We start from the raw sequence: 26,450 nt of genomic DNA, 5'->3' as shown, positions 1-26,450 counted from the left end.
CGCGTGGCGTGGGCTGCTGGACGCTGTACTGCAGTGCTAAGGAAGAACGCCGTATGAACCTTCGTTAGTCGCCAAATTTCCTTTGATCACTTACGAATTTTCAAGAAAACTTGCGGATATTTATTTTCCATTCAATTTTTCAGAGACTTTTCTTTGTAATTAGATCTATACTATCTGAAAATTTCAAGAGAAAATATGCATTAATCTATTCAAAAATGAACATTTTATTGGAGGAAATTTGGCAACTCTCGAATGTCCACACGGCGTCTCTCCTTACCACGGCAGTATAGTAGAGCAGCAGCCTGCAGGATCCACTCCAAGTTAGTTGCCCAGTTCATTCATGGTTTTCTCCTCCATTCAGTCCTACGTAGCCAGCAACGTAGCCAGCTAGCAAGCTGTCTGGCATATCAGCCCACGCTCCAACCGAAGACACCCCCCCCCCCTCATCCCTCCTCGATGAAAGTGTAGAGATGCGAGCTTATTTCGTATCAGTTCACCCGTGACCAACCAGAAGCTGAGACTATCGTGACGTCATCACGATACTCATTAAGAGAGGAGGTTGTCCTATTGAGTCCGTCTTGATTATTACCTACAGTGTTGCCGAGCATGGGGGACGATGGGGACTTTTTGTGGGGGGCCAGAAGGGCACCCCTTCAATTGGGTCGGGGGTGGGGATTGAGAGACATCCCGTCTAGAGGGATCTGTAGGACTCCTCCACAGCTCCGAAGGGGAGTTCGGGGGAATTTCCTAGCTGCAAATGAGGACCCGATGGGCCCCCTCCCAGAAAATTCTAAAAAATTGAGTCTATTCAGGAACAATTTTGGGTCCCCCTTCCGGCCTCATGCTAGTTCCATGTCTGCTTTCTAGTGAGCTGATTTTCCTCGAGTGTCAGTAGAGCACAAAAGCGGAAAATGTCGTGAAAGGGTTTTTTTTTTTCTGCCTGTGAGTAAAACTCATCGAGTCTACTTACGAATCATTCTAGTCCGCATTAAAAAAAATCAGGCAGCAGTTCGGTCCTTTCTGTTCAAAATCATGTTTTCGCACGTTTTTAAGCCCTTGTGAAAACTTGAGTTGCCAAATTTCCTCGGATAAAACATGTAGGCACTTTTGACGACATTTACGTATATTTTTCCATAAAATTTTCAGATATTTTAGATTAAATTGCGAACAAAATAATCTGAAAAAATTTAGAAGAAAAATATTCACAATTTCCCCAATAAAATCGTATTTCACCAGAGGAAATTTGGCAACGCCTGGAGGCTCATACGGCGTTCTTCCTTAGCACGGCAGCAGCGTAGTGCACAGTTTTGCAGTTGTACGTACTTGAGTGACGTCATGGCCTCCTTTCCTCTTCACTCCATGGTCCATGACCGCCTATCGGACCTTGGGATGTGCTCACCTCCTTGCTTGCACCACACGGCCAACGACGACGCGACGCGAGCCCAATAGAAGGCGCAGGCGGCTTCGGTCATTCCAGCTATTATCACTCACGCTCGCTATCACTGAGTCGGGCGTGATCCCACCAGCTGGCTTTGTTTTGCGTCTCAGAAATTTGGTCGATCTTACGCGTGGCTTTTTTGAGATTCTCGCTCGAAGACCCTCAGTGCTACAATTGGCAATCAATCAGTTTACTTCCAGTCGGAGTTCCTGATTAGACGTTCGTTCGAGCCACTGAAATGACTTCACACCCCTTGCTCAGTAAAGACTTGCCCGATATTGAAGTAAGTTTTTGTTTTTATTCCCTTACTGTCTTTGATACCAAGTCGTTTTGACCTAGGATAATTAATATCAATTTTTGATTCGAATTATTAGTGTCCTCTTTTTTACAATCTTATCGTCTGAAAAAAGAGGGGGAAATGTTCCGTCTTATGAATCGGAGCGCTCGAAGTCCAATACCCACCTATCAGCCTCGCAAGCCGAACTACTCGGTCCGTAAACCGGGCGTTGTATACTGGTTGTCTGGCTAGTTGTGTTTCTGGTCATTTTTTTTTCATTATCATGGCAATTCTGACCTTTTTGTTAGTTTAAGATAGTTACGTAATATTAATTAATCCAACACAACTTTCTTAATTTGGTACAAAATTTAAATTTTAGTACGGTTAATAGACTTTTTCAGATTGATGATCCTTGTATTTTTTTGTTCAATCCGAGTCTTAATTGATTTCCTGTTTTTCTAATTTTATCTTTGGGCACTGTCATGACCGCCTTACTGAACTGTCCTGTCCGGTGTGTCAAATCAAACTTGCGATTCGTGTACTGAACCGAACGTGATTCGTGTAATCGTTTAAACCAATCATATATTTACTATGTATTTCAACCGAACTACATATTCGGCATCTCGAACCACACTTTCGGCTTGTGCATAACCGAGCCTCTTTTTCAGATCCATTAAATTTAATTAACAGAATAGAAACCACATAAACTTCAAAAAAAAAAAAAAAAAAATTGAAAGTTCGTCGTCGTCCGATCCGGAAATCCTATAGAGGCGGCATCGAATACCGACTGTTTGGTTCACACGACCAAAGCTCTTATCGGTGGAATGAAAATTTTCAAACACCGTCCAATTAAAATGGATTAGAATTTTTCTCTCTCTCTCTCTCTCTCTCTCCTCCTCACCCCCCCCCCATCAAGGAAAGTGCACTAAAATAACGTCAATCATGTCATCGTTTCAATGCGATAGAAGTTATTGTGATGCACCCGTTTTTAGTCGCTGATTTTCCCCCCATCCCCCGTCTTCCCCCTTTTCTGTAATGTAAATATTTGTATGACAAATGCAAGGTAGATTTACACAGGTATGGACAGAACTAAACAACTGGCCTCTGATTGGCTCTCCAGCGGCCCCTTAACGTCAGCCATTTTGGATGTTTTGATTATTTTGATTTATTATGCTCGGTTTATCGTTTGTCAAAATTTTGTGGGATTTTTTGCACAATTTTGGTTATGCGATATTAATTTTAGCGTTTAAACGCACAAACGTTTGAATGTTGATTTGATTGTAATTTAATTAAAAAACGGGCCCCTTAACCTACGTCACGAGGTCATGTGACACGTACTGAGGCTCATGGGAAATTTTCAACTTTTCCATACCTGTGTAAATCTACCTTGGACAAATGCTGGTCAAATACATGATTGCTGAGAGTCTCAAGATTTAAATGTTAGAGCACCGCGGTGACGTGCCGGAAGTAAGAGTCGTGATACAACTATTTCGACTTCCTTGTCGGTCAAATTGCATACCTCGCGAAATGTGGGGGTTTTCAATCTGACGTGCGTACCTCCGTCTCTTCACAACGATTGTTTTTCGGCTCGTGTTAACTCGTCGGAGATCAGAGGTCTGCGTTGACCGTGGAGAAAAAAACTGAAATCTGGGAATGGAAAGAACATTAAATGCTCTCTATAAGTATGCCCCATGCCCCCCCCCCCCCCCAATCCTAGTGTCGAATATTGGCATTTTTCACAATTTTCGGGGATGTTGAATCTTGAGTGTATCCCTGAACTCCTCGCTCTCCCTCCCCCTTAATAAAAACCTTTTAATCCGATCCCTTTTATCCATGAAAAATGTCTATCATGACGAAAACCCTTTTCCGAACAATAAGTTTTTTTATCCATCTATTTTTACTCACTTCCCTGGTAAAAATTGGCAGTAGAATCTGTGTTCCAAAATACCATAGACCTACAGCCGGCTGTAAGATTTCCAATAGCTTCTATAGCCGGCTGCACAATTTGTTATAGCCTTTTATAGCCGATGGCGACTAAGCAACAGGCAGGCGATAAAGTGTATGCTAAACGTTACTAATTACGGATGCTATAGGACTTAGTGAGTTTTTGGACTACCGCTCTCTTTTTGGGCCGTAGTATCTTGATTTATTTTGCGAGGAAAGCTCCGTACTTTTGATGGATGCCTGCCATTCCTAACATGTTGGAGCGCCTTCAATTTCGTATGATACTGTGTGTGAAATAGTTGCTTCAAGCGCCGTGGCACGCTGCGCCGCCGCGGCGGGCGGGCAGCCAGCCAGCGCGAAACGCGCATTGGCGCCTACAAACCTAACAGGGATACTTCACGCATTGCGCAATGCGTGAAGTATCCCTGTTAGGTTTGTAGGCGCCAGTGCGTCGCCGCTCCGCTTTGTGTTAGGCTCTAATATTTAATCTCGCGGAGTCAGCGTTTTTCAACTCATGATTTTGAAATGTTTGCACACTTTGTATGGATTATTCTCATTTTAATTAATGAAAAAAAAAATTGTTTTAAAGGAAAGTATAACGTGTGTTTTGTAAATATTAAGGTGAGTCCGTACAAACTTCAGGATTTACAAAGCGCACGAATTTCTACACATTTTCTCATAGCTTTTTGTAGCCGATGCGGCGATAATCTGTATAGCCCGGCGATAGGAACTATAGCCCGGCTGCATAATTTTTTATCGCTTCGTATGGCCCGGCTGTATGATTTTCTCCGCTTTCTACTGCCAGCTATATAATTTTCTGTAGCCTTCTTTAATTGGCTATAAGAGCTCCTATGGTATTTTGAAACGCACCTCCTATCGCCAATTTTTACCCGGATTTTTCTCGTTCTTTTTGAAAATCAGTGAAAACAGAAATTTTAAACGGTCCGTTCTCGTTAAAAGCTTGTGTAGTCTGAACATCGAAATCTCATGAAGTCAAATGAAATATGTCACATGATTTCTTTTTCCCTCCCCCCCCTTCTGTGTCTACTTCAGTAACTCCTACTCTCAATATGCATCGGTAGAGAATCTTGAAAATCACTCGCACTTTTCGTGAATAGAATTACTTATGTAATTGCAGTTTGTTGGATAGCACGTTAAGCACCCAAGTGTTGATAACGCAAATTATTTATCTTCTTCTCTTTTTAAGCTTATCTTTGTGTAGGAACCTATAATCTATCCCACGAAATATCAACATTTTTACCATGAGCCCAGAAAAATTATAGTAGATTTTATGTTGATGCGTCAATAAATAATGAGATCCGAAATGATTTATTTGAGATAAATGAGTGACGTCGTGACTTTTAATTTGTCTTAATTAATCTTATCGTTGGTACCTATATAGATACGTATGCAATTATTTTTCTTCTCCCTTTCTGCCTTAATTCTTGTGTTTTCTCTCCATCTCTCTCCTTCCTTGCCTGCCCTTATCTCTATTTACACATCTCTCCTCTCTTTCTCCTCGACAAAACCGACTGTAACCGTAACCATGACCGTGATCAAACCGTTGCGACGTTTCAAAATACTCTGTGCTGCCGTGCTGAGAAAAAACGCCGTATGAACATTCGAGAGTTGCCAAATTTCCTTTGATAAAATGTTTATTCTTGAGGAAAATTATGACTATTTTCCCTCGAAATTTTCAGGAACTTTAGATCAAAATACGAACAAAATTCTCTGAAAAATAGGGAGAAAAATATTCTTAAGTTTACCAGGGAATTCGTGTTTTATCATAGACAATTTGGCAACGCCTGAAGGTTCATACGGCGTTTTTTCTTAGCACGGCAGAGTGGTAGTCCAACTTTTCAAGAAAAACGATTGAACGTTAAGTATTATTTTAAAGTGTTCCCAATGTACCTTTCAGACATATTCGTGGGAAGAAGAAAAATCAGTAAAACTTGCCAGAAAATAATGTTAATTTCCCTAATAACGTAAAATATATGTGATTAGAGATTTTCAACGTCGCAAATCGAAACACGCGTTTTCGACTTCCAGCGTCGAAACGCGACTCGACGTACAATATTGACTGAATGACGACAGGCGCCTGAATGCAACTATTCGCCCTCTATAGATGTGCGTGTTGCATACTTTAAACGATGGAGGCGTTTTGGCTTTTCTTGCCCTTTCAACAACGCGTCGATGCGTACCGCACCGTTTGTATTCGTCATCAATGGAGATGTTGCATGTGTGAGGAATTTGCGATTTCTCTATTGATTCTTATGTAAAAGTTTGCAAGAAACACGATGGTGCCACTGGTTTTCTCTGAAATCAACTCCCAAGCTCAAAAAAAGCTCTCAGGTTGGGGCCAAAATGGAGGGGATATCCCACGCTATCCTGAGAGTCCACCTCGTTCTACATCAAGACAAACTCTCCATGCAAAGCAAGTACATTGACAGGGCTGCCACTTTATTTGGGGACTCTAAAACTGAAAACACGGCCTCACTGCTAATGTATTTGCTCCCTATCTTTGCATGGAGAGTTTGTCTTGATGTAGATCGAGGTGGACTCTCAGGATAGCGTGGGATATTCCCTCCATTTTGGCCTCAACTTGAGAGCTTTTTTTGAGCTTCGGAGTTGATTTCAGAGAAAACCAGTGGCACCATCGTGTTTCTCGCAAACTTTTACATAAGATTCAATTGTCATATCGCAAATTCCTCACCCATGCAACACTCCATTGAGGATGTTCAATAAAATGTAAGCTGAAATTTCAAGCTTTCTATTTTGATTCGAAAAAGTTACTTATTTTCATAATTACCGCTCTACCCAAACTTGAAGAAGATCTCCACCTAGAATTCTCTCGATCCGGCACAAGAAGCTTTCCTATCGTTGAAAATAATATAGGGCTCTAAATAAGTATGTCTCTAATTAAGATCTCTCCTAATTATGTCACCATTCAAAACCTCAAATAATAAATTACTATCAAAATAATAATTCATATAAGAAGGAATGGTTCGCTATGTGTTATCTGCATTAAACTTTACCTGTGAGTATATCTCTTCAAGATGAAATAGTAAATCAAATTTAAACCTGAATAATAGTTTTACGATGTATAGATACACCCTCTGGGTAGCACTTTCACTTTTCTTGAATGATCACAAAAAGTTTGTTTCAGAATGTGTTGAGGCTCAATCCAAAAACACCAAAATATGCCAAAATTCAACCTACTGTCCGCACAAAAGCAGAGAAGCTAAAATGGAAAAGAAATGCCTCCAAGAATTGCTGTGTAAGTAGAGAATTTTCTTCTTTTTTCACCCTTTAGTACCTATTTATACCATGGCCGGATTTACCTACTTGCCGCCCATGGGCCGCCTGTATTTTGCCGCCTCCTTCTCATTCGTTTTGAACCATCAATAAAAACCATCAAGTGAACGTGCCGGAGGGAGAAGGGTGCATGAGACGCGTTGACTCGTATTGGACACATTTTGTGCGTAAGCCCTGTCAACACTACCTACTGGCAAAAGTTCACGGAACTTCGCTCGAAAGTTCAGTTCCGTAAACCTATCTCTGTGTGGACAAGGCCCCTCATTTGTAAGAAATGCTAAAAAGTAAGAAAGAACAAACATAAATGTGGTTTAATAATTTTAACTTCCTCCCCCGTGCTGCGTTGACCACACTGTATTTGGCGCAATGCGTGAAGTATTCATGTAGTCTTGTAGGCACTGGGCGTTTCACGCCGCGCCGCGCGCCGTTGACCGTACGGTGTTTGACGCAATGCGTGAAGTATATTCATGCAGTCTCGCAGGCGCTAGTATGTGTTACATGCCGACCGCCGCGCCGAGGGCTTCTCCCTTTCATCTCAAGTCCTCGTCATCATTTCTCTCTGCGCCGCGCCGCTCCAGGCCAAATCTCGTGTTTGGTTTCTCTCTTAAATCAACTAATTAAAGGTGCGCAGTCTTTTGTATCATTGAAATACGACAAAATTAGACATTAATTAACTCTCAGGAAATGAGAGATTTTGTCACCTTTTCTCGTTTGTAATGTTTTTCTGAATCCGATTTTTTTGTACCTGCTTTTAAACAAATTGCAAAATTTGCCGCCATGGGCCGCGGCCCATGTGGCTACCCCCTTAATCCGGCCCTGATTTATATCCCCTGTGCGTGTTTTAATTCATACAAGGTACTTACTTAATATCTTATAAACAGAAAGAAAAATAAATCTGAGCCACTGACTTAGAACAAGCGTTTTTATGGTCTTGGGTTCTTTTGTAATTTTCGTGCTTTCTTTTTGAAGAAAAACAAATTAACTGAATAATAATTGCAAGAATTCAATTATAGAGGAATATCATTTCAAAACTCACCATTCTTGTTTTCTACATTGACCATAGGTATTTAGCTTCCATTTCTTTATTTGCCTTACTGTCTGTGCAGATGGCTTGTGCAGCAATATCATTCAGCTTTTGTCCATCTAAATCTCTCATTCATTTCAAGTACCTACAACCAATATTGCTACTTAGCAGATAAAAAATGGACAGGAAAATATCATTTTACGATTATGTTTCTAGGAAGTTCCTTTCTGTAACAATCTGTTAAAAATTTATTTTGCAGGGATCACACTCGCTGGAAAAAAATTTTGATGACATCAAACCTACAACATTAAGTGAGAGAGGAGCTTTAAGAGAAGCTTCAAGATGTCTAAAATGCGCCGATGCGCCGTGCCAAAAATCTTGCCCCACACAGTTGGACATCAAAAGTTTCATCACCAGCATCTCAAATAAGGTAGTTTAATGCTTTTTTCTGCCTTACTTTGGCCTCTAATTTTCTTTTTTTATCCATCGGACAGTCAATACAAATTGACTGTATTGACAGCCGACCATCACAATGTATGAAAATTGCTGTAATTTGAGGAAATAAATCAATTCCCAAAAGTCAAATGAAAGATATTTTTAGGAAACCTTCTCAACTGATACGTCTAATTGTGATGATTGCGGAAAGGAGGTTTGTGAAAAACAAAAAAAATTTAACTGCCAAAACAAGAAAAATTAAGGCTACGATAGAAAAAATGAATTAATTAGAGGATCAGAAAACAAATTAAAATAAATAAATTCCCAACAAATATTGCAATAATATACATTTTGCAAGTATCAGAACTAAATTTATATTTTCGTTGAAAGTGAGACGTCCAGTTTCAAGTTTAGCCAACAATTAAATGTATCTCATGAAAAATATAATTTTCTGTGTATTTACTGTTTACAGAACTATTATGGGGCAGCAAAAGCTATTCTTTCAGATAATCCATTAGGGCTCACCTGCGGGATGGTCTGTCCCACAAGTGACCTATGCGTAGGAGGTTGTAATCTTCAAGCATCTGAGGAAGGGCCGATCAACATTGGAGGTCTTCAACAATTTGCCACAGAGGTAAGTCTGACTTTTGTTCTGCAGTAGCAATGAACACAAAAATAAATTGTTTAAAACCGATGTAGGAAAAAAAAACCCATAATCCATTATTACAAGAAAAACTGTTTTTACGAATGAGGTAGACCTTTTCTTCATGTTTTATTGAGCATGACAATCATTGAACTTCACCCAAATTTGTCATGAGTCCTTTAAGTATCTTCTTTACTGTAAAGTTGATGTCATGATCTTTTTTTAGGTAATCAAGTAATTTTTTCTCTTAAATATTTAGGTACAGAATTTTAATGCAAATGTTGGGCCATATTTCTGGAAACGATCTCTTTAATCTTTGTAAAATACATCAGCCTTGTAAAAAATATCATCTACTGATTGTGAGCTCGCAACTATTTTTTCCTTCTTCTTTTTTTGGAGTATTTTATTTTTGCCAATTTTTCCTCTGTCTACAGGTCTTCAAGGACATGAAAATACCCCAGATCAGGGATCCCAATCAATCAGTCCAATTCAGCGACTCTAAAATAGCACTGATAGGTTGTGGACCTGCATCCATATCATGCGCAACATTTCTTGCACGTTTAGGATACGCCGATATTACTATCTTTGAGCGCGACAATGTCATAGGAGGCTTGAGGTAAGGAAATCGATTTTGCCAGCTTTATTGGATTTTTCAATGCTCATATTTGGAGTCATGTCAATTTTTAATTCAAAATTGCAATGAAAAACGTTAAATTTTGCAAGTTAAAAAGATTATTTGAATTTATTTGTGTTTTTCAAGTGACAGAAAATAAATGTAAATTTTCCCTTAAACAATGGAATTTAAGAGGGTAAAATAAGTCAAACAAAAACATCTACAAATAAACATAAAATAAAGAGACGTCTCTCTCACTTAATGTTGATTATGTGAAGCATTTTGTCGAGTAGGATGTATATGTCTATTCCTAGAAAATTCTCTCCAATAAAATAGAAAACTCAAAATCCACATTTTCCATGAGGTCACTGAAATGATTTAGAACAGAAAAATTCTTTGCGTATCCCTTTAAAACGTATGATCACAGAAAATTTAAATAGTTTACTCATTCAAAGCTCTTCAAATGTAGAAGAATGAAATTTGCTTCATTTACGAGGTTTTTTTGCAGCCTATCTTTTATTCCATCTATTATTTAAAGAAAACTATCATAATGCCACCGAAATATATATTTTCACTTCCTCCGTAAGTTTGCCTAAGATTTTATGAGCAACGGTTTTAGAGCTCATCACACAAGGAAAATAGCTTAAAAACAAGCCCACATATTCCACATTTCATGTTAAACACTAAGATTAAGATTCTTCTTTAGTTTTCTCATTGTCAATTTTTCTTCATTACTCAAGTTTTTATATCTGCCTTTGTTTTAGCTCAACAGAAATACCTCAGTATCGTTTGCCGTATAACGTTGTTAGTTTTGAGATTGCTCTAATGCAAGATTTGGGAGTGAAAATTGAGACCGGAAGAAGTCTGTCAACAGACGATTTAACAGTTCAGGTATTTATGTTGTACGCAAATCTCCATTTTTGAATCTGTGAAGTCTAAGCAAAGTCTTAAAAAAGGTGACATAGGTATAAAAGAAATGTGAAATATTCGCAACTCTCGGTCTCATTTATGATTTGAAAGTAATTCCTGTGACCATGGTTGAAAGAGAACATATCACAATGGCTAAAGTTGGAAAAACGCGTATCCCCATAATTTCAAAAGAATCCCTGAATTCATTTAAACTGTTTGAAAAAAAAAATGAGCCGAAATATCTCCGTGAATTTTTTCGCCAGTACTATTTAGAGCATGAAAAAAATTTACAGAAATTTTTTTAAAAAAAATCTGTTCATTCCTTTTTTCCTAGAAAAATAAAATCTGAGTGGATATTTTTAACTTTGCAATCAGGTGTGAATTTTTTACTTAGCCATCAATTAATTATGTACCCATTTTTCAAACGCATGATCGGCATTTGAAATTTGCTCATTTTCTTCAACTTATTGTTTCTTGTCCATAAGTTCTTAGTTAAGTGTTTTCCTGACTGGATGACTTTCCAATCTGACTGATTGCCTTGCTGTCAGACTGCAAAGTGTGAACCTTTTACTTTCTATCGACGTTCAATGAAATCAAGGTCAACACAATATCTCAAGTCACTGTGGTACCTCATTGCAATATTGTCAGCTTCCAGTTTCTGTCTGTTTCCAGAAATTAAAGGCAGATGGATACAGTGCACTTTTCATCGGCATTGGAAAACCCCAAGCCAATCTCATACCAATCTTTAAAGATCTCACGGAAGAAATGGGATTTTTTACCTCCAAAAGTTTTCTGCCCAAGGTTTCCAGAGCAAGTAAACCAGGTATTCTTTATTCTGTTCTTCTTGATGTCATAATGAAATGATTTGCATGGCCCTTTCGGGTTGTAAATTTTTAAAGATGAATTCATCTAAGGTAATTGTGAAGCCAAGAGAGATAATGTATTCTTTCCAGCTCTTGTAATTACATAAATATTACCAGCAATAATGGAAATCCATGTTAGTGGAGATCGATAGAACACATAATGTTCTAGAGAGGAGAGAGCGTTGAAGAGAGCGTTACAGCATTATGTTTACACTTGTGACAGCTAGCATAGGAACCTACATCACCAAAGAGTTACAAGGGGAAGGCGTGAAAAAACCAAAATATAGTGCTATGCATATGATGAACAGCTCAAGTAGATTATTACACAATGGAAGCAAGTAATGGGAGAATGTGCAGTAACAAATAAAATTTAGGTAGCAGAAAGCTGTTGTTCACTCTCATGTTTTGCACAGATGGATTTTTTGGTTGTACTTTTTTTTGGAAACTGAGTTAAGTAAAAACTGTGAACGGATCCCCGTAATAAAATTGATTTTGGTTAGGTGAGGTAAAATTGAACACACCCTCTTCCAAAGTTCATAACTAATTTGATGAATCAATGGGTTGCAGGTGTTTGCTCATGCAGATCAGTATTGCCAACCCTTTCAGGAAGTGTTATTGTCTTGGGGGCCGGAGACACAGCATTTGATTGTGCAACGTCAGCCTTAAGGTGTGGTGCAAGGAAAGTCTTCGTTGTTTTCCGCAAAGGCTTTGGTAACATTCGTGCTGTTCCAGAAGAAGTAAGCTATCTCTCAAAACCATTTTCATTTTTTGATCGTACATTTTTTAAATCCCTTTAAAAGCTTTGAATGAGAAATCTTTTTTTTAATCTGGAGACAACATCAAAGTCTGATTGACTGTAAGGTTAATTTCGCCAAAGTAGTTCAGCAACTTGAGTAATGCATAGGGTTGAACAAACTAATATTAGCCCTATTAAAATATTTTTAAGAGAGAAAAATGTTAGGTTGTCCTTTGACTGTATGTAGGTTCACTTCAAATCCCTTTAGGCAGTTTAGCAGAAGTTTTCTTGCGCTACATTTTTTAATTTCTGAGCTTATTGAGTTAGCTCAATTCCATTACCCTCTAGTATTTAAAATTAGATTACAGCAAATTCAATCACTGAAACTTCTGTTGCTTTGAGCCAACTTTATGGTCCAATTTTCTATAATTACAAGCTTGTTACATCAATAATTACATCCTGTCAATTGTTACAAAGGCATGTTTGCCAATCGCAACAACATTCGTTTTTTATTTTAGGTTGAAGCTGCAAAAGCTGAAAAATGTGAGTTCATTCCGTTCCATTCTCCAAAGGATGTCATTATCAAGGACAATAAAATTGTTGGTATGAGTTTTTATCGAACAGAAGAAACTGAAGATGGGAAGTGGATTGAAGACAAGGAAACAGTGATCAAACTTAAGGCGAATTTCATAATTTCTGCTTTTGGATCTACTTTAAATGATACAAAAGGTACTCATTTTCCCCTTATTTTATAACCAAGATTCAGTATTTTTCAGTTGCAAACGAGAGAATTTGGTAATATACAAAGTTCCAGTATTTTTTTCTGAAAGCCAAACCCATACCGTAGCACAATACACCTGAAAATCTTTAATTTTGCCAACTAGGAGTCAATGAAAAACAGACTCCTTGAATCTTAGAAACACACCAAAAGCAGTTCCTCAAATCTTGAAAACTTGCACAAAAATGACTCTGGCACGTTGATGTCGTTAGAGATTCTGGAAGTTTAAATGAGGCATAGCAGTTAAATTTTTCCTAAAATTTTTGATTTTTTGGTATGGGTAATTTCTGCAGAACACATAGAAGAGATTTTTCACAATGAATGTTGGTTTCCATAAGTTTCAAACACAATACCAACCTGGCAGACTAGGGAACGCACTCTCCTTGCTTGTTGAACCTCATTCTGGCAGCATGCAGAGTTATGACACATAGACCCAAATGATTAGGATTCAAGGTGATGAGGACAGTAAATGTAATAAATGCATTTTCTCCGGCAAACAAAGTTTGAAGAAAAATTGAGTGTTTCATGAATATCATAAATTGATAAATTTTCAATTTTTGCTCTTAGTCCAGGCAAATAAGCCATGAAAGGGGCTATAGCCTGCAAAAATCCCGGGTAGCAATGTTTTCATCGATTCCTATGTAGTTTTTGACGCTGAATCCGAATTTCAACTTTGCGCCATTTTATTCGGACCGGAAAGTTGCCAAATTTGGCAAAAATGGCCTAAAATCGGCATTTTTTGCGGATTATGGCCTGTAACTCGCCAAAAATTGATCTGACGACAAAATTAGTTATTTTCAGAAATCAAGCTCGTTTAATTTCCTATAAAAAAGTTTCTATACATTTTTGCCTAGGGGCAAAATTAAGCGCGCTGGCGGGCGCCAAACTTTGAAAAATGAGCGAAAATTGCGTTTTTTTGCGGATTATGGCCTGTAACTCGCTAAAAATTGATCTGAAGACAAAATTAGTTGTTTCGGAAATAAAGCTCGTTAAATTTCCTATAAAAAGGTTTCATACATTTTTTGCCTACGGGCAAAATTAAGCGCGCTGGCGGGCGCCGAACTTTGAAAAATGAGCGAACATTGCGGGGTTTTTTGGCGGTTTTTGCTGTATGTCTCCTTTTTTACCCGTCTGCAGAGTAATTTCTGGACAAATTAAGTGAAGATAATAAAATTCACACTGAGTTCCATGAATCGATGTGAAAAATAAGCAGCCCAACACATTGCAGTGTTGCCAAAATTACCTAAAATTGTTCGTTGGCGGTTTTGGACCATTAATTGCCTTATTATCCGTCTATTTGTTTAGTCTCCATTTTGTAAAGCGGGGATAATGAATCGAAATCGGCGAAAAGGAGGATGAAATAATTCTTTGTCACAATTTTTTTCATCAGAATGAGGTGGAAACACTTCAGAGGGTCGTGCGTCCACTAAAGTGCTCTATCGTGACACTTGTAGTGAAGTTGCGCCAGGACATCGAGCTCCTTGAAAATGGCATAGATCGAACAATGCAAAGTATGAAATTAGTTTGGCAATTAATATAAAATCGATTAACTTCATTTTATATAAAAGTAACGTACATATTAAGGCAGAATATATAAATATAATTATTAGTACTTGCTCCCACGCCACCCAAGAGGTCCAGTACATGGCGCGTTTTATTTTTGCGCGGTGTCGCCACAACCTGAGACCAAGTTTTTCACGAAACTTAAATTCTTAAAAATTACTCATCTCAAAAATGGTAAGTATGTTTTAATTATTATTGCCTCACAAATAAGGACGTGCACGCGTACATTCACAAACATTCAGTCACTCAATCATAAAAAGCGGCCAAGAAAAGGACCTTATTCAAAATCGGCCATTTCCAACACCAGCCAAATCTTCGTAATATTTTCAGGGTTGATAGAGAACTACTTCTCAAGTCCAAAACACTGACGATTTTTGAATTTGGATAATTATGGCGGGAGGGGAAGAGTGTTAAAGTTAAAACTTTAAACGAGCATATCTCGTGAACGGTTTGTCGTAGAGAGATGGTATTGGTCTCAAAATTTAGAGAAAATTATCAGATTTTAGCTGGTATTCATGAAATCGGTCCATTTTGAAATTTTCATCCATTGTTGCCACGTTGCCGTAGCTCAAAATTTCAATTTTTTTACATTTTGAGCCGCAGCGTTGAAGGGAACGCACGAAAAATTACAAAACTATTATTTTATGAAAGTAGACCGTCTAAGCTTTAGGAGAAGCTCAAGATCATCCATCCAGCAACTGTACTACAAGTGTCACGATAGAGCACTTTAGTGGACGCACGACCCTCTGAAGTGTTTCCACCTTCATTCTGATGAAAAAAATTGTGACAAAGAATTATTTCATCCTCCTTTTCGCCGATTGCGATTCATTATCCCCGCTTTACAAAATGGAGACTAAACAAATAGACGGATAATAAGGCAATTAATGGTCCAAAACCGCCAACGAACAATTTTAGGTAATTTTGGCAACACTGCAATGTGTTGGGCTGCTTATTTTTCACATCGATTCATGGAACTCAGTGTGAATTTTATTATCTTCACTTAATTTGTCCAGAAATTACTCTGCAGACGGGTAAAAAAGGAGACATACAGCAAAAACCGCCAAAAAACCCCGCAATGTTCGCTCATTTTTCAAAGTTCGGCGCCCGCCAGCGCGCTTAATTTTGCCCGTAGGCAAAAAATGTATGAAACCTTTTTATAGGAAATTTAACGAGCTTTATTTCCGAAACAACTAATTTTGTCTTCAGATCAATTTTTAGCGAGTTACAGGCCATAATCCGCAAAAAAACGCAATTTTCGCTCATTTATCAAAGTTTGGCGCCCGCCAGCGCGCTTAATTTTGCCCCTAGGCAAAAATGTATAGAAACTTTTTTATAGGAAATTAAACGAGCTTTATTTCTGAACATTAATTAATTTTGTCGTCAGATCAATTTTTGGCGAGTTACAGGCCATAATCCGCAAAAAATGCCGATTTTAGGCCATTTTTGCCAAATTTGGCAACTTTCCGGTCCGAATAAAATGGCGCAAAGTTGAAATTCGGATTCAGCGTCAAAAACTACGTAGGAATCGATGAAAACATTGCTACCCGGGATTTTTGCAGGCTCTTTTCCTTGTTTGCCTGGACTATCTAGATATATTCATTTCTTATTTTTCATTTGAAGCATAACAACCCTTTTTTAGCATGTGCGGCAATTGGTTTCTCTATTTCTACATCTGTATTAATGTCTTATTTTTCTTTCCTCTCAGTGATGGAAGCACTGCAGCCAATAAAACTCAATAAGCAAGGTTTTCCTATTGTGAATCCGGATACTTTGGAGTCAAGTGAACGAGGTATTTTCTGTGGGGGTGATGTTGCAAATTACTCAGAGACAACCGTAGAATCTGTGAATGATGGAAAAACTGCAGCGTGGCACATTCATAAGTTCATCCAAGTGAGTGATAAAGACTTTATTTTATCCTCTCTTTACATGTTCACTGCTGAGTTGGCTGTACCCAGTTGGAGAAACCATGTTAAAAATAGTATTCGAATCCTTTCAAACAGTGGCGTAGCCAGGAATTCTTTAAGGGGAGGGGGGTCCATTTTCATTATTTTGTGTACGCCCCTGATAATATTTTATGTCTGCCCTCCAAAAGCAAAAAGAAGGTACAATTAATGAGGCTAAGGGGGTGTAGACCCCCTGGAACCCCCTCCCCCTCCTCCTTCTTGTCTACGCAACTTCTCTCTAACACTTCAGGTTATTTTAAAAATGTTTAAAAACTTGTTTAACATCTGTAAATGTCAATCAAAAAAATTGCATTCACAACATTTTTGGAATATACATATCGCACTGATGGCTAAAGTTGAAAAATGCAAATCTCCATCAAATCGCTTTAGAAGAACTGTTTGTTTACCTTAAGAAAAGTAAAGCATGAGCAGAGATACGTAAGATCTCAAATGGGAATATCAACCTCAGCCGTTGTTATTTTTCCAGGAGTTGAAACTTCTTGATGAACACTCGTACTTTTGATCAAGCACACAAGTATTGTGCTCTGGTAGTTAATCGCTGAAGCTTAAAAATGTTATACATGCCTTATGAGTATATATACCACCGATTATCATTACACACTGTGATAGAGACTAGATATTAAACTTACCAAATGAGGAATATTTGAGAGTAAAATCTTAGTATTGAAGGCAAGAATCAATTTTACAAAGCTGAGTTTAGATGCCTTTGCATGGTGCACTACCCCTCTGATTGTGCCAGGCCTAGCATCAGTCCTTTTAGGATTGATGTTTGACAAGAGCGTTTTTCTGTATTATAAGAATCTATCATGGACCCTAAGCGGTCAAGGAGACCAGTACTTCCTGCAACAAGTGTTCATTGCTCTGCAAGATGATAAAATCACTTCCTGCAGGTCCATCATGGAAGTAAATGTGAGGGGTAGATTAGTTTGTCCTCAATACTTTTTTTTTCTTTAAGCAAATTGCAACTTTACCAGCAACTTTTAATATTCCAGGAAACAAATGGAGGCATTGTCGAGGATGAGCCCAAGTTACCCAAATTTTACACCCCAATTGATGATGTTGATATCTCTGTAGAAATGTGTGGACTTAAATTTGAAAACCCTTTTGGACTTGCATCTGCCCCACCAACCACTTCAGGTGCCATGATCAGGAGAGCCTTTGAAGCAGGCTGGGGCTTTGTTGTCACCAAAACCTTCTCTCTTGTCAAGGTAAATGAAAAGTATTTTCTCCTCTTCAGTTCCAAGAAATCTTAGCATAGTGCATCAAAAGGATGGAGTTTTTTTCATTCTTAAAATTGTGAGCGCTGTGTTAGATTTCTTTGAAATATTGTGTTTGAAGTCAAACATCTGCAGTAAATCGCAGGTCTCTAAATGCAATGATCAGAAGTCCTGAGGATTAGTCATCTGCATTGCCATTTTGAATTCTTCTATATTTGATTTCCACTCATTTGATTCCTTTTCTATTTATTTTTTCACTTTTTCCCCCCTTTTTTCTTGAAATCCCATCTTCAGTTTTTCCCCGCGAAGAGGAAAGGGCACACGGTCTTGCCAGACTATCTGACTGGCAAGACCAGTCAGTAAATAAGAAAAGAGGCACTTATTCTTAAAAAAAATTTGCCGATCTACCAATTTATTTTTTTGGACTAGCCATCATATTACGAATTTTCTTATCATAATTTTTATGGCATTTTCCCAGGATCTTGTCACCAATGTCTCGCCTAGAATCGTTAAGGGATCGACATCGAGACATTTATACGGACCAGAGCAAGGATCATTCTTGAATATTGAACTGATTTCAGAAAAAACAGAAGCTTATTGGTGCAAAAGCATCAAAGAATTGAAGGCAGATTTTCCCTCAAAAGTAAGTTTATCAGCTCATAGTAAAGGATTCTGTACTTTTTTTGTTGTTTTTTTTTTTTTTTTTTTTTTTTTTGTTTTTTTTGATTGCTTTGAAGTAAGAAATTTGTTCTAATTTAAGTGTCAATACCAGCTAATTTTGAGTCTAATTTTTATATTTATTATTGAACTTCTGAATATTTTACACTTATACTAAATGGAAGGGTTGTGAATGGTCGTAAAAACTCTTTTGTTTGAAAACTTTTAAGTCTTGTTAATGCAAGTGTGCTGTGGCAAGGTTTTGAACAAGGTTTTTCTGTCCAATTTGGTAAACGGAGCACACCTTTTCTCTTTTTTGCTTATGAAAACATTCCTATCTTTTGCCGTATCATCTGGTAAAATTTTTGTGGAAAGTCTATTGAAAAAACTAATTTTTTAAACTATTTTTAGAAGTTTTTGAAAACTTTCTTCCAGCATTTCAAGTGTTGAAAAACTTTTTTTTACTTAAACCATGTGATATCTAGAAATGGTTTCTTCCTTGGTATGTTCTAATAGTTTTTTCAATATTTGTCTTTTTAAAATTTAAAAGTTTTTTTCAAAAAATTTTGCTGTTGGCATCGAAATGACATTACTGTAAATCATGAAATTACAGAATGCTCTGTTGGGCAATGGTGTAGCTTATTTTGATACTGAGATAAGGCAGCGAAAATGAATGACAATTTTTAGCCTAAAAGCAAACAGTCTTGTAATTGCATTCAAGTCGAACCCATCATTATAAGCCCTCATGATATGAAGAAAATTGTGCATGCACTGACCTTACAAGGTGTGAATGTCTCATGTTATGAAGCAAGACACTCATCCTATCTTTCTGCCCAATTAGATTTTGATTGCAAGTATAATGTGCACTTTCAACAAAGCTGATTGGACAGAACTCGCTCAAAAAGCTGAGGCTGCCGGCGCAGATGCTCTGGAATTGAATCTGTCATGTCCTCATGGTATGGGTGAATCTGGAATGGGTCTCGCTTGTGGACAGGTAAATTTACTTTTTATTCTACTCAACTTTGTCAAAGTATTTCTCAAGGTCAATGAGAAAATAATAATAGAGGGAAAGCTTGGTACTCGCTGACCTTCTTTTGAAACCTCCCCAGTCTGTATGTGACTTTCTGGAAATCAGGAGTAATTCCTGTGTAATTTAATAATTGTCTTTAATGGTTAGGTATCCGTCATTATTTTAAGCACCTTTTTATTGGAGCAAGATGGTATGGTGTATATCACAAAACTGAAAGGAATCGAAAATAATAATCAGATCATTAAATGGGATAGTAACCTAGGAAGTCGTAAATCTGGAATCATCATGTGAGTAAAAAGACTCAAGGTCACAAACAACTTTGTAAGAAAAAATTTGAGTCAGGACACTAAAAAAATTTTGGCATTTTTTTGTGTTTATATTAATTTTATCTATTTATTGATACAGCAAATAAATAATATGTTTGCCTAAAAAATTAGAAAAATGCTATCCCCTCTTTTTAATAGCTAGCCACCGATAGGTGAGTGGCCAAATGAGTAGAAAACCGGACAAATTCAGGAAACAGCACTGGCCAAAGTGTTTAAGTTACAAAGTTTTTCTTCTCTTTCTAGGATCCAGAGCTAGTCCGTAATATTTCAATATGGGTTCGTGAAGCGGTCTCCATTCCATTTTTTGTTAAATTAACTCCGAACATCACAGAAATTGTAACGATCGCCAAAGCAGCCTATGAAGGTTTGTTCTTCCTATTTTCTCTGTTTTTGCAAATCAAAATCAAATCATATTTCCCATAGAGTCACTTAAACGCTGAATATTTAGGATGCCTTGCCTTTTAAAAACTACAACCAAACATAACTTTAAAAAGTAATTTTACTTTTTGGAAGCTATTGATCCTTTTTTAAAGTATTTGTATGACCAATTCTTGTTCTTTCTTGTTTTTGCTTTAAAAAACAATTTTCAAAATTTAGAATCAAATTGGTAAATCAGTCTGACTAATTATTCAAAGAAAGTAAACAGTCTAATTTAAATACTATCAAGCAACAAGTTGTTAGAGTAGTGTTTGAAAAAATCAGGTCTTGGTGAAACACTTGCTAACTTATTTGTTGTGTCCTCTGTAATTGATTCTTATGGCAAGGTTCAGTTTTTTGCGTATAATTGAATGTTAGTTTTTGGAGATGAGATGAATGCCGTAATTCCTTGCCCAAGAAGAAAACACGGTGCAGGGCTTTGTAATGTCTTAATAATTAAATAATTGTATCATTATTTCAATCCATAGGTAAAGCATCAGGCGTGTCTGCAATCAATACAGTTTCAGGACTGATGAGTTTGAAAGGTGATGGAACTCCGTGGCCGGCTGTCGGCAAAAAAATGTTGACCACTTACGGTGGAGTTTCAGGCAATGCCACTCGACCAATGGGTTTGAGAGCAGTGTCTGCAATCGCAAGGGCCCTTCCTGGTTTCCCAATTCTTGGAATTGGAGGTATTGACTCAGCTGATGTTGGATTGCAGTTCCTCCATGCAGGCGCAACTGTGCTGCAGGTAACTTTGCTTATCAACTCAACAACTTTTCAGTCTGTCTCGTTTTGTTGATCGTTTTCATGGATTCATGTATGCGATCAATTTCGAAAAATGGAACCTTTTTTGGGGGGGAGGGGGGGGGGAGCAGAGATAGGGGATGATAATTTTTCATGCAAGTCTAAAATCCACCAAAATTCATCAAGCTGAAAGATCTTTGTCACTTCACAGTTGAAGTTCCAGAATTGAAGTCATTTTGGCCTGACACAATTCACTTGTTTTGCAGTGTTTCAGTGTTGTTTTTAATCTTGTTATCTTTGTAATCACCAGATTTGCAGTTCTGTTCAGAATCAAGACTTCACAGTGATTGACGACTACATCACTGGACTTAAAGCATTACTATATTTGCAAACCATTCCTCAGCTTGGAAAATGGGATGGCCAATCCCCACCCACACCTGTACATCAAAAAGGGAAACCGGTCATCTCTCTTAAGGCCGTTGTTGGAGAGGTAAATAAATACTCATACAAGTTGGTTATCATCATCAAATTACATGTTCAGCAGTGTTCGAAACTCACCTTAGAGTTTCAGGAGTCATGTGGCCCATCAAGCTCAACTTTTAGGGACCATTGAAGATTTTTTAGGGGCCAAATTGACTTTTTGCTTATATATCACAGCGCATTTTGTAAAAAGTTAGACGCAAGATGTTTTAGTTACAGAACTAGTAGCTGTATTTTGTAACTTTTGAAAAATCACCGAATAGAAAAATTAGATTTTTTTTTTTTTTTTTTTTTTGGGGGGGGGGGCACTTTTTAGGGGCCATGTTGGCGCAGAGCCTTGATTTTTTAGGCACCATGACCGATTTTTTAGGCGCATTTGACGCGTTGGCGCCTGTGAATTTCGAACATCGATGTTCAGCATGAAAAGTGACGGCTTCAGAGAGATCTTGTATTCATTATTCTTTTCTTTTTGGAGGAAAAGGAAAGCAGGGATGCAGAAATTTACGGACCATAGAGAAAAAAAGGAGGTGTTTGCATTTCGGGCATCTTGGAATTTTTTTGATGACGTAAGTCGGCACAGCGACTTTTATCATCGATTTCCTTGGAAATGGTGTAATTTATGGAAAAAAGTCACTCTATGAAAAGTGCTTGAAATTATATCATGAGCTGATTTAAGCAAAAAAATGGTACATTATAGTCCGTTTTTCATGCTTCGAATTCTGGATTTTGCTGGCTAGGTTGTACCGACCTACGTCACAGGGTAAACAAACCTCAAGATGCAAATACCTCCTTTTTTTTCTATGCTTACCGACCCTCGCAACTAGCCCTGTTGCCCAGCATGGAAGGATCTTTACAAGAATGGAAAAAAACGGGGGAACTCCTGAAAAAATTGGGTGAAACAGTCGAAATGCGAAGAACCCTGTGCAAAATATGGCGTTTTGGCGGTGAATTAGTTTGATTTTTTGGGTAAAAGGTTTTTTTCAATCTGCAAGGGGAACCAATCATCAATTGTGGTCAAAAGTGAGGGAAGGCTGATCGAATTTGGGGAGAGATCAATTGACTTTGAGGTAAAGCCTGAAACTTTCTGCATCTCCAAAGAAAATATAATGAGAAGAAGGAAGAAGAGGTTGGAGAGGGAGAGAGGAAGAACAAGCATGTTTTAAGTAGTGGACGTAACTTAACCTCCAGAGATTTTGCAAATAGTTATGATTTTGTGTTGAAGTTTCCTGATTTGAAACTGTTTTAATAACTCAATATTTAGTTGGGTAATCTTACATTTTTATTTCTTATTTCTAAACCTGACGCAGGTGTCAGTACTGGCAACTTTTAGTTGCAATACTCATTGCTCATGTTTTTTGCAGAATGTCCCTCATTTTGGAGAATATCAAGAACTGAGAGAGAAAGTAACTGTTGAAATTAAGAAGAATAGCGATCCGCTAGATGGAAAAATTGAACAGCACAGACCAGCTAATTCACCTGAAAAGCCAGTGCCAACCGTACAACAAGTGGTCGGTCGCTCCCTACCCATGATTGGTGTCTACAAAAATTTGGACAACAAAAAGCAAGTTGTTGCTTTAATCAATGATGTAAGTACATACTCCACCCAAAAAAAGAAAAATCATTCCTGATTACTTTATCCGAAACAGGGACAGGCTAAGGACAATCAAGATCCAACCTGGTTACGTTAGAGGTAAAGAACTTTATCTAGGCCAATAGTAATTCAATGCCCTATTAAGTGACCTTTCGAACTCAAAAACCTCTCAGGAACCGCTAGACACATCATCTGTGGACGGACAATATCTATTTTTGAACAAAATGAATTAGCAGTGGCTCCTCAAGATTTAGTAGACCGTATTTTTTAAATTATTAGTGTCAAATTTACCGGTTGAGACATCTTGTATCTTGTCTCTTTTTGCACTACCATTTTTCCCATGTCTCTTTGTATAGACGATTTTCTCTGGTGCCTGTGAGGAAAAAAAATATGCACCTGCGAATAAATCAACAATAACAACTAATTTGTAGTGTGGTTTAAAATTAGTCAGTTTTCTCAGTTTGATAATTTTCTAATGACTTCAGAGGCACCATTTTCCAATAAGAAAAAACTGCATCAATGAATCATTGCAGATTATATGCTAAACAAAAAATTTTTTTCCTAATGGCAACTTGTAGATTTTGATTATATGTACCTGCATTTAAATATTTTTGAACCAATGCAAACCAAAAATTTTATCATCTCAGTTGTGAGTCAATCCATGAAATTTTTGTTGCATGATTCAATTTCCACATGAAATTTTCATGTAAAGGTATGTAATATAATATGTGCGTATAGCTCAAATCAAGAACTTTTCAGGTGATCCATTGGCTGTGTATGGATTTCTGATCCTAATGTAAGTTTCTCTTTCCTAGGACATGTGTATCAATTGTGGAAAATGCTATATGGCTTGCAATGATTCAGGGTACCAAGCAATAACATTTGACCCAGAGACCCACCTGCCGCATGTGACTGATGACTGCACAGGCTGTGACCTTTGTTTGTCCGTCTGTCCGATCATTGACTGCATAACGTAAGTTCTTTATTCTGAAATATATACACTTGAATATTTGCCGAGAGAAAAACATTTTCACATTTTGTTCCAATAATTGGAATGTTAAAAAAAAAAAAAAAAAAAAATCCTGCCTTTTTATGGTATAGTCTGATGGAAATTCTTTTTCATTTTTAAAAATAGAAGATAGGCCAAACATCTTTATGAATAGGTCTTTATGAAAAAAATTGACCCAAGAAAGAAAAATGTTACCATAGGTTCCAATGGATCTTGCGCTTTTGTTGCCGTAATCTACTTCTATTGCTTAGATTTATCCCTGTTCCATTACTATGGAATATAGAGATTTGGTATTTGGACATTTCTGCTTAATTTTTGTTAATTATATGCTTTCACCATCAATACCTAATTCTGTAACCAGCGTAATTAACCCATTAAATGTTTCACTGATTTTAATCGAGAATATTAAATTGATGTCCACAGAATGGTCCCAAAAACGATCCCTCATGTCATCAAAAGAGGATGGGCCATGGATCTCAACGGTACTGTCAACAATGTATTGCCTTGTGCTTAGACTGGCGGTCTAAAGTGCATTAATGGTAAGTTTGACTTTTCTTGATGCACTCAAAAGAATGATTAAAGTTATTTACGCTATAATTTGTAAGAAGCATATTGGAGTGGTCTTGACTTGAAACTTTGTTGAAAGTTCCTCATGTGCATTGAAATCTTTATGCTTAAGACAATTTCAAGAAAATTCTGATTCAAGGAGCTCCTACACCATTATGCGTAGCATTCAAGAATACTCAAAATCAACTTTTTATGTTTAGTCGGCGCAATTTTCCCTGAAATATCCTTTCTTGGCATGACTTGTGACTGAACAGTCCTTCTGAACTTAAGCATAAAAATTAGAAAACGTAAAATTTTGACCTACTTCTCTCATTTTTTTATAACTGAAAGATAAAAGATTTCAATTTTTTGAAGTAAAGCAAGCACTATCGTTGATGAAATTGCCTTTACTTAGGCGCTAACTCAAAAATTATTGCAAGTCTAATTGAATGTGTGATTACTGATTATCAACAGTTATGCACAATAATTCTTATTTTTCTCTCTGTTTTTTTACAGAGTCAGAATCAAAAATATGAGGAATGTAAAAATCTGTTGATTGAATTTGAAGATCACTACTCAAACTGGTGACATGGAATTCAGGAAGCAGCCTCTTTTTTTTTAGTTTTTGTTGTAAATTGAATGGTGCTTTTTTTATATATATATTTTTATCTGTGTTCAATTTTAGTTTATTTTTTTATGAATAAATATTTTTAAGAAGCACATTATGTTTTCTCTCACATATTTTTCTTGTTACTCGCTCTAATAATATCTATTTGTGATAGTCCACAAGAAAAGATATATCAATGCATGTAGGGAAATCCTGAAGAGCTGCTTTGAAAGGAGACATACAGTAGTCTCTGGGTTATCCAAACACGGTATTATTGGAACTGATTTGGCAAGCACGCGCGGCCGAAACGCGGACCGCGGCGGACTGTGTCGGATGCAACACCTGATAGTGCAAAGGTCAAGTAGTGAAGATTTGGTGTTCCATCGATTATCCGAACCGGCCTGGTCCCAATTAGTTCTGATAACCTGGTGACTACTGTACCTCCATTAGATTTTGACTGATAACATAGGTTAGATAGGGATACTCAGAGGATGAGAAAAGAATTGGGCGATGCACTTGCAGGGCAGAAACAAGAGACACAGCAAAAACCACTTAGGCTCCATTCTTGCTGAGAGGTAATTAGGGGTTTTTAAATCTTTCATAGACATACTTTTATGAGTAAAGCAGTACTTAAGATGGAGCATGACTTGAAACCTGAGTCATAATTGGACTTATTTCTATCAAACGGAAGTATGTGCATTATGACGTGAACCCTGTTATGCATATATTCTGATGGGTCTCAGGGCTCATGTCCTAATGCTTATAGTTCCGTTTGGCAGAAATACGTCCGATTTGTTTGTTGCCATCAGAATTATCAGTTTCCGTTTTATGCGTTCAGAGAGTGATATTTTGTACTTTATTTGACTGATGGCTATCAGAAAGAGGTTTGAGGTATCTCTCATGCGGCTACTAGACGATACTATGCAGGACTGTGCAATCGAAATTTTTGTGGTCATGTGATAATCATCAGATTCGTTGTCATTGAGAGCTTGGTGGCAAAGGGATGACCTCTAGGAGCGCTTCCGTCGGCTCATGCCCAAAGAAGCGATCCTGTTGGGCATCATAAGGAAACTTGTGCAGTACTCTCCTCAAGGCCAATTTTTCAAACTACATAAGAGGCGTGGTCATCAGCCTGACATCTTAGATCATCTCCGTGTTGATCCTAGTGACACCCATTGTACCTACAAAATACTGCTACGTCTGTTCATGTGCAAACTGCAAGAAAATACCTGCTTCAAGTTAAGTCATGTCTTTTTGCTGTTAAGCCACGTGTTCATGGCCAAGCTTGAGCATCAAATACCGCCAAAATCAGCTTTCTGAT

At 37.5% G+C, this 26,450-nt stretch overlaps 1 protein-coding gene across 1 annotated transcript; it reads left to right on the top strand.

The window, feature by feature from the left end:
- Positions 1 to 1,433: 1,433 nt before the first annotated feature.
- Positions 1,434 to 25,244, top strand: su(r) (dihydropyrimidine dehydrogenase su(r)). The gene is made up of 20 exons (XM_019040974.2): positions 1,434 to 1,721; positions 6,826 to 6,936; positions 8,258 to 8,428; positions 8,906 to 9,067; positions 9,511 to 9,692; positions 10,454 to 10,580; positions 11,271 to 11,421; positions 12,029 to 12,198; positions 12,716 to 12,926; positions 16,244 to 16,428; positions 17,495 to 17,710; positions 18,198 to 18,362; positions 19,218 to 19,370; positions 19,976 to 20,096; positions 20,638 to 20,900; positions 21,207 to 21,386; positions 22,738 to 22,962; positions 23,783 to 23,940; positions 24,400 to 24,515; positions 25,039 to 25,244. Exons 1-19 carry the CDS (start codon positions 1,677 to 1,679, stop codon positions 24,488 to 24,490), a joined length of 3,087 nt encoding a protein of 1,028 aa, XP_018896519.2. The 5' UTR covers positions 1,434 to 1,676; the 3' UTR covers positions 24,491 to 24,515; positions 25,039 to 25,244.
- The last annotated feature ends 1,206 nt before the right edge of the window (positions 25,245 to 26,450 follow it).

This window comes from Bemisia tabaci, chromosome 2 (genome assembly GCF_918797505.1).
Source record: "Bemisia tabaci chromosome 2, PGI_BMITA_v3".
Lineage (NCBI taxonomy): Eukaryota > Metazoa > Arthropoda > Insecta > Hemiptera > Aleyrodidae > Bemisia > Bemisia tabaci.
This window is presented reverse-complemented; position numbering and strand designations above follow the sequence as displayed.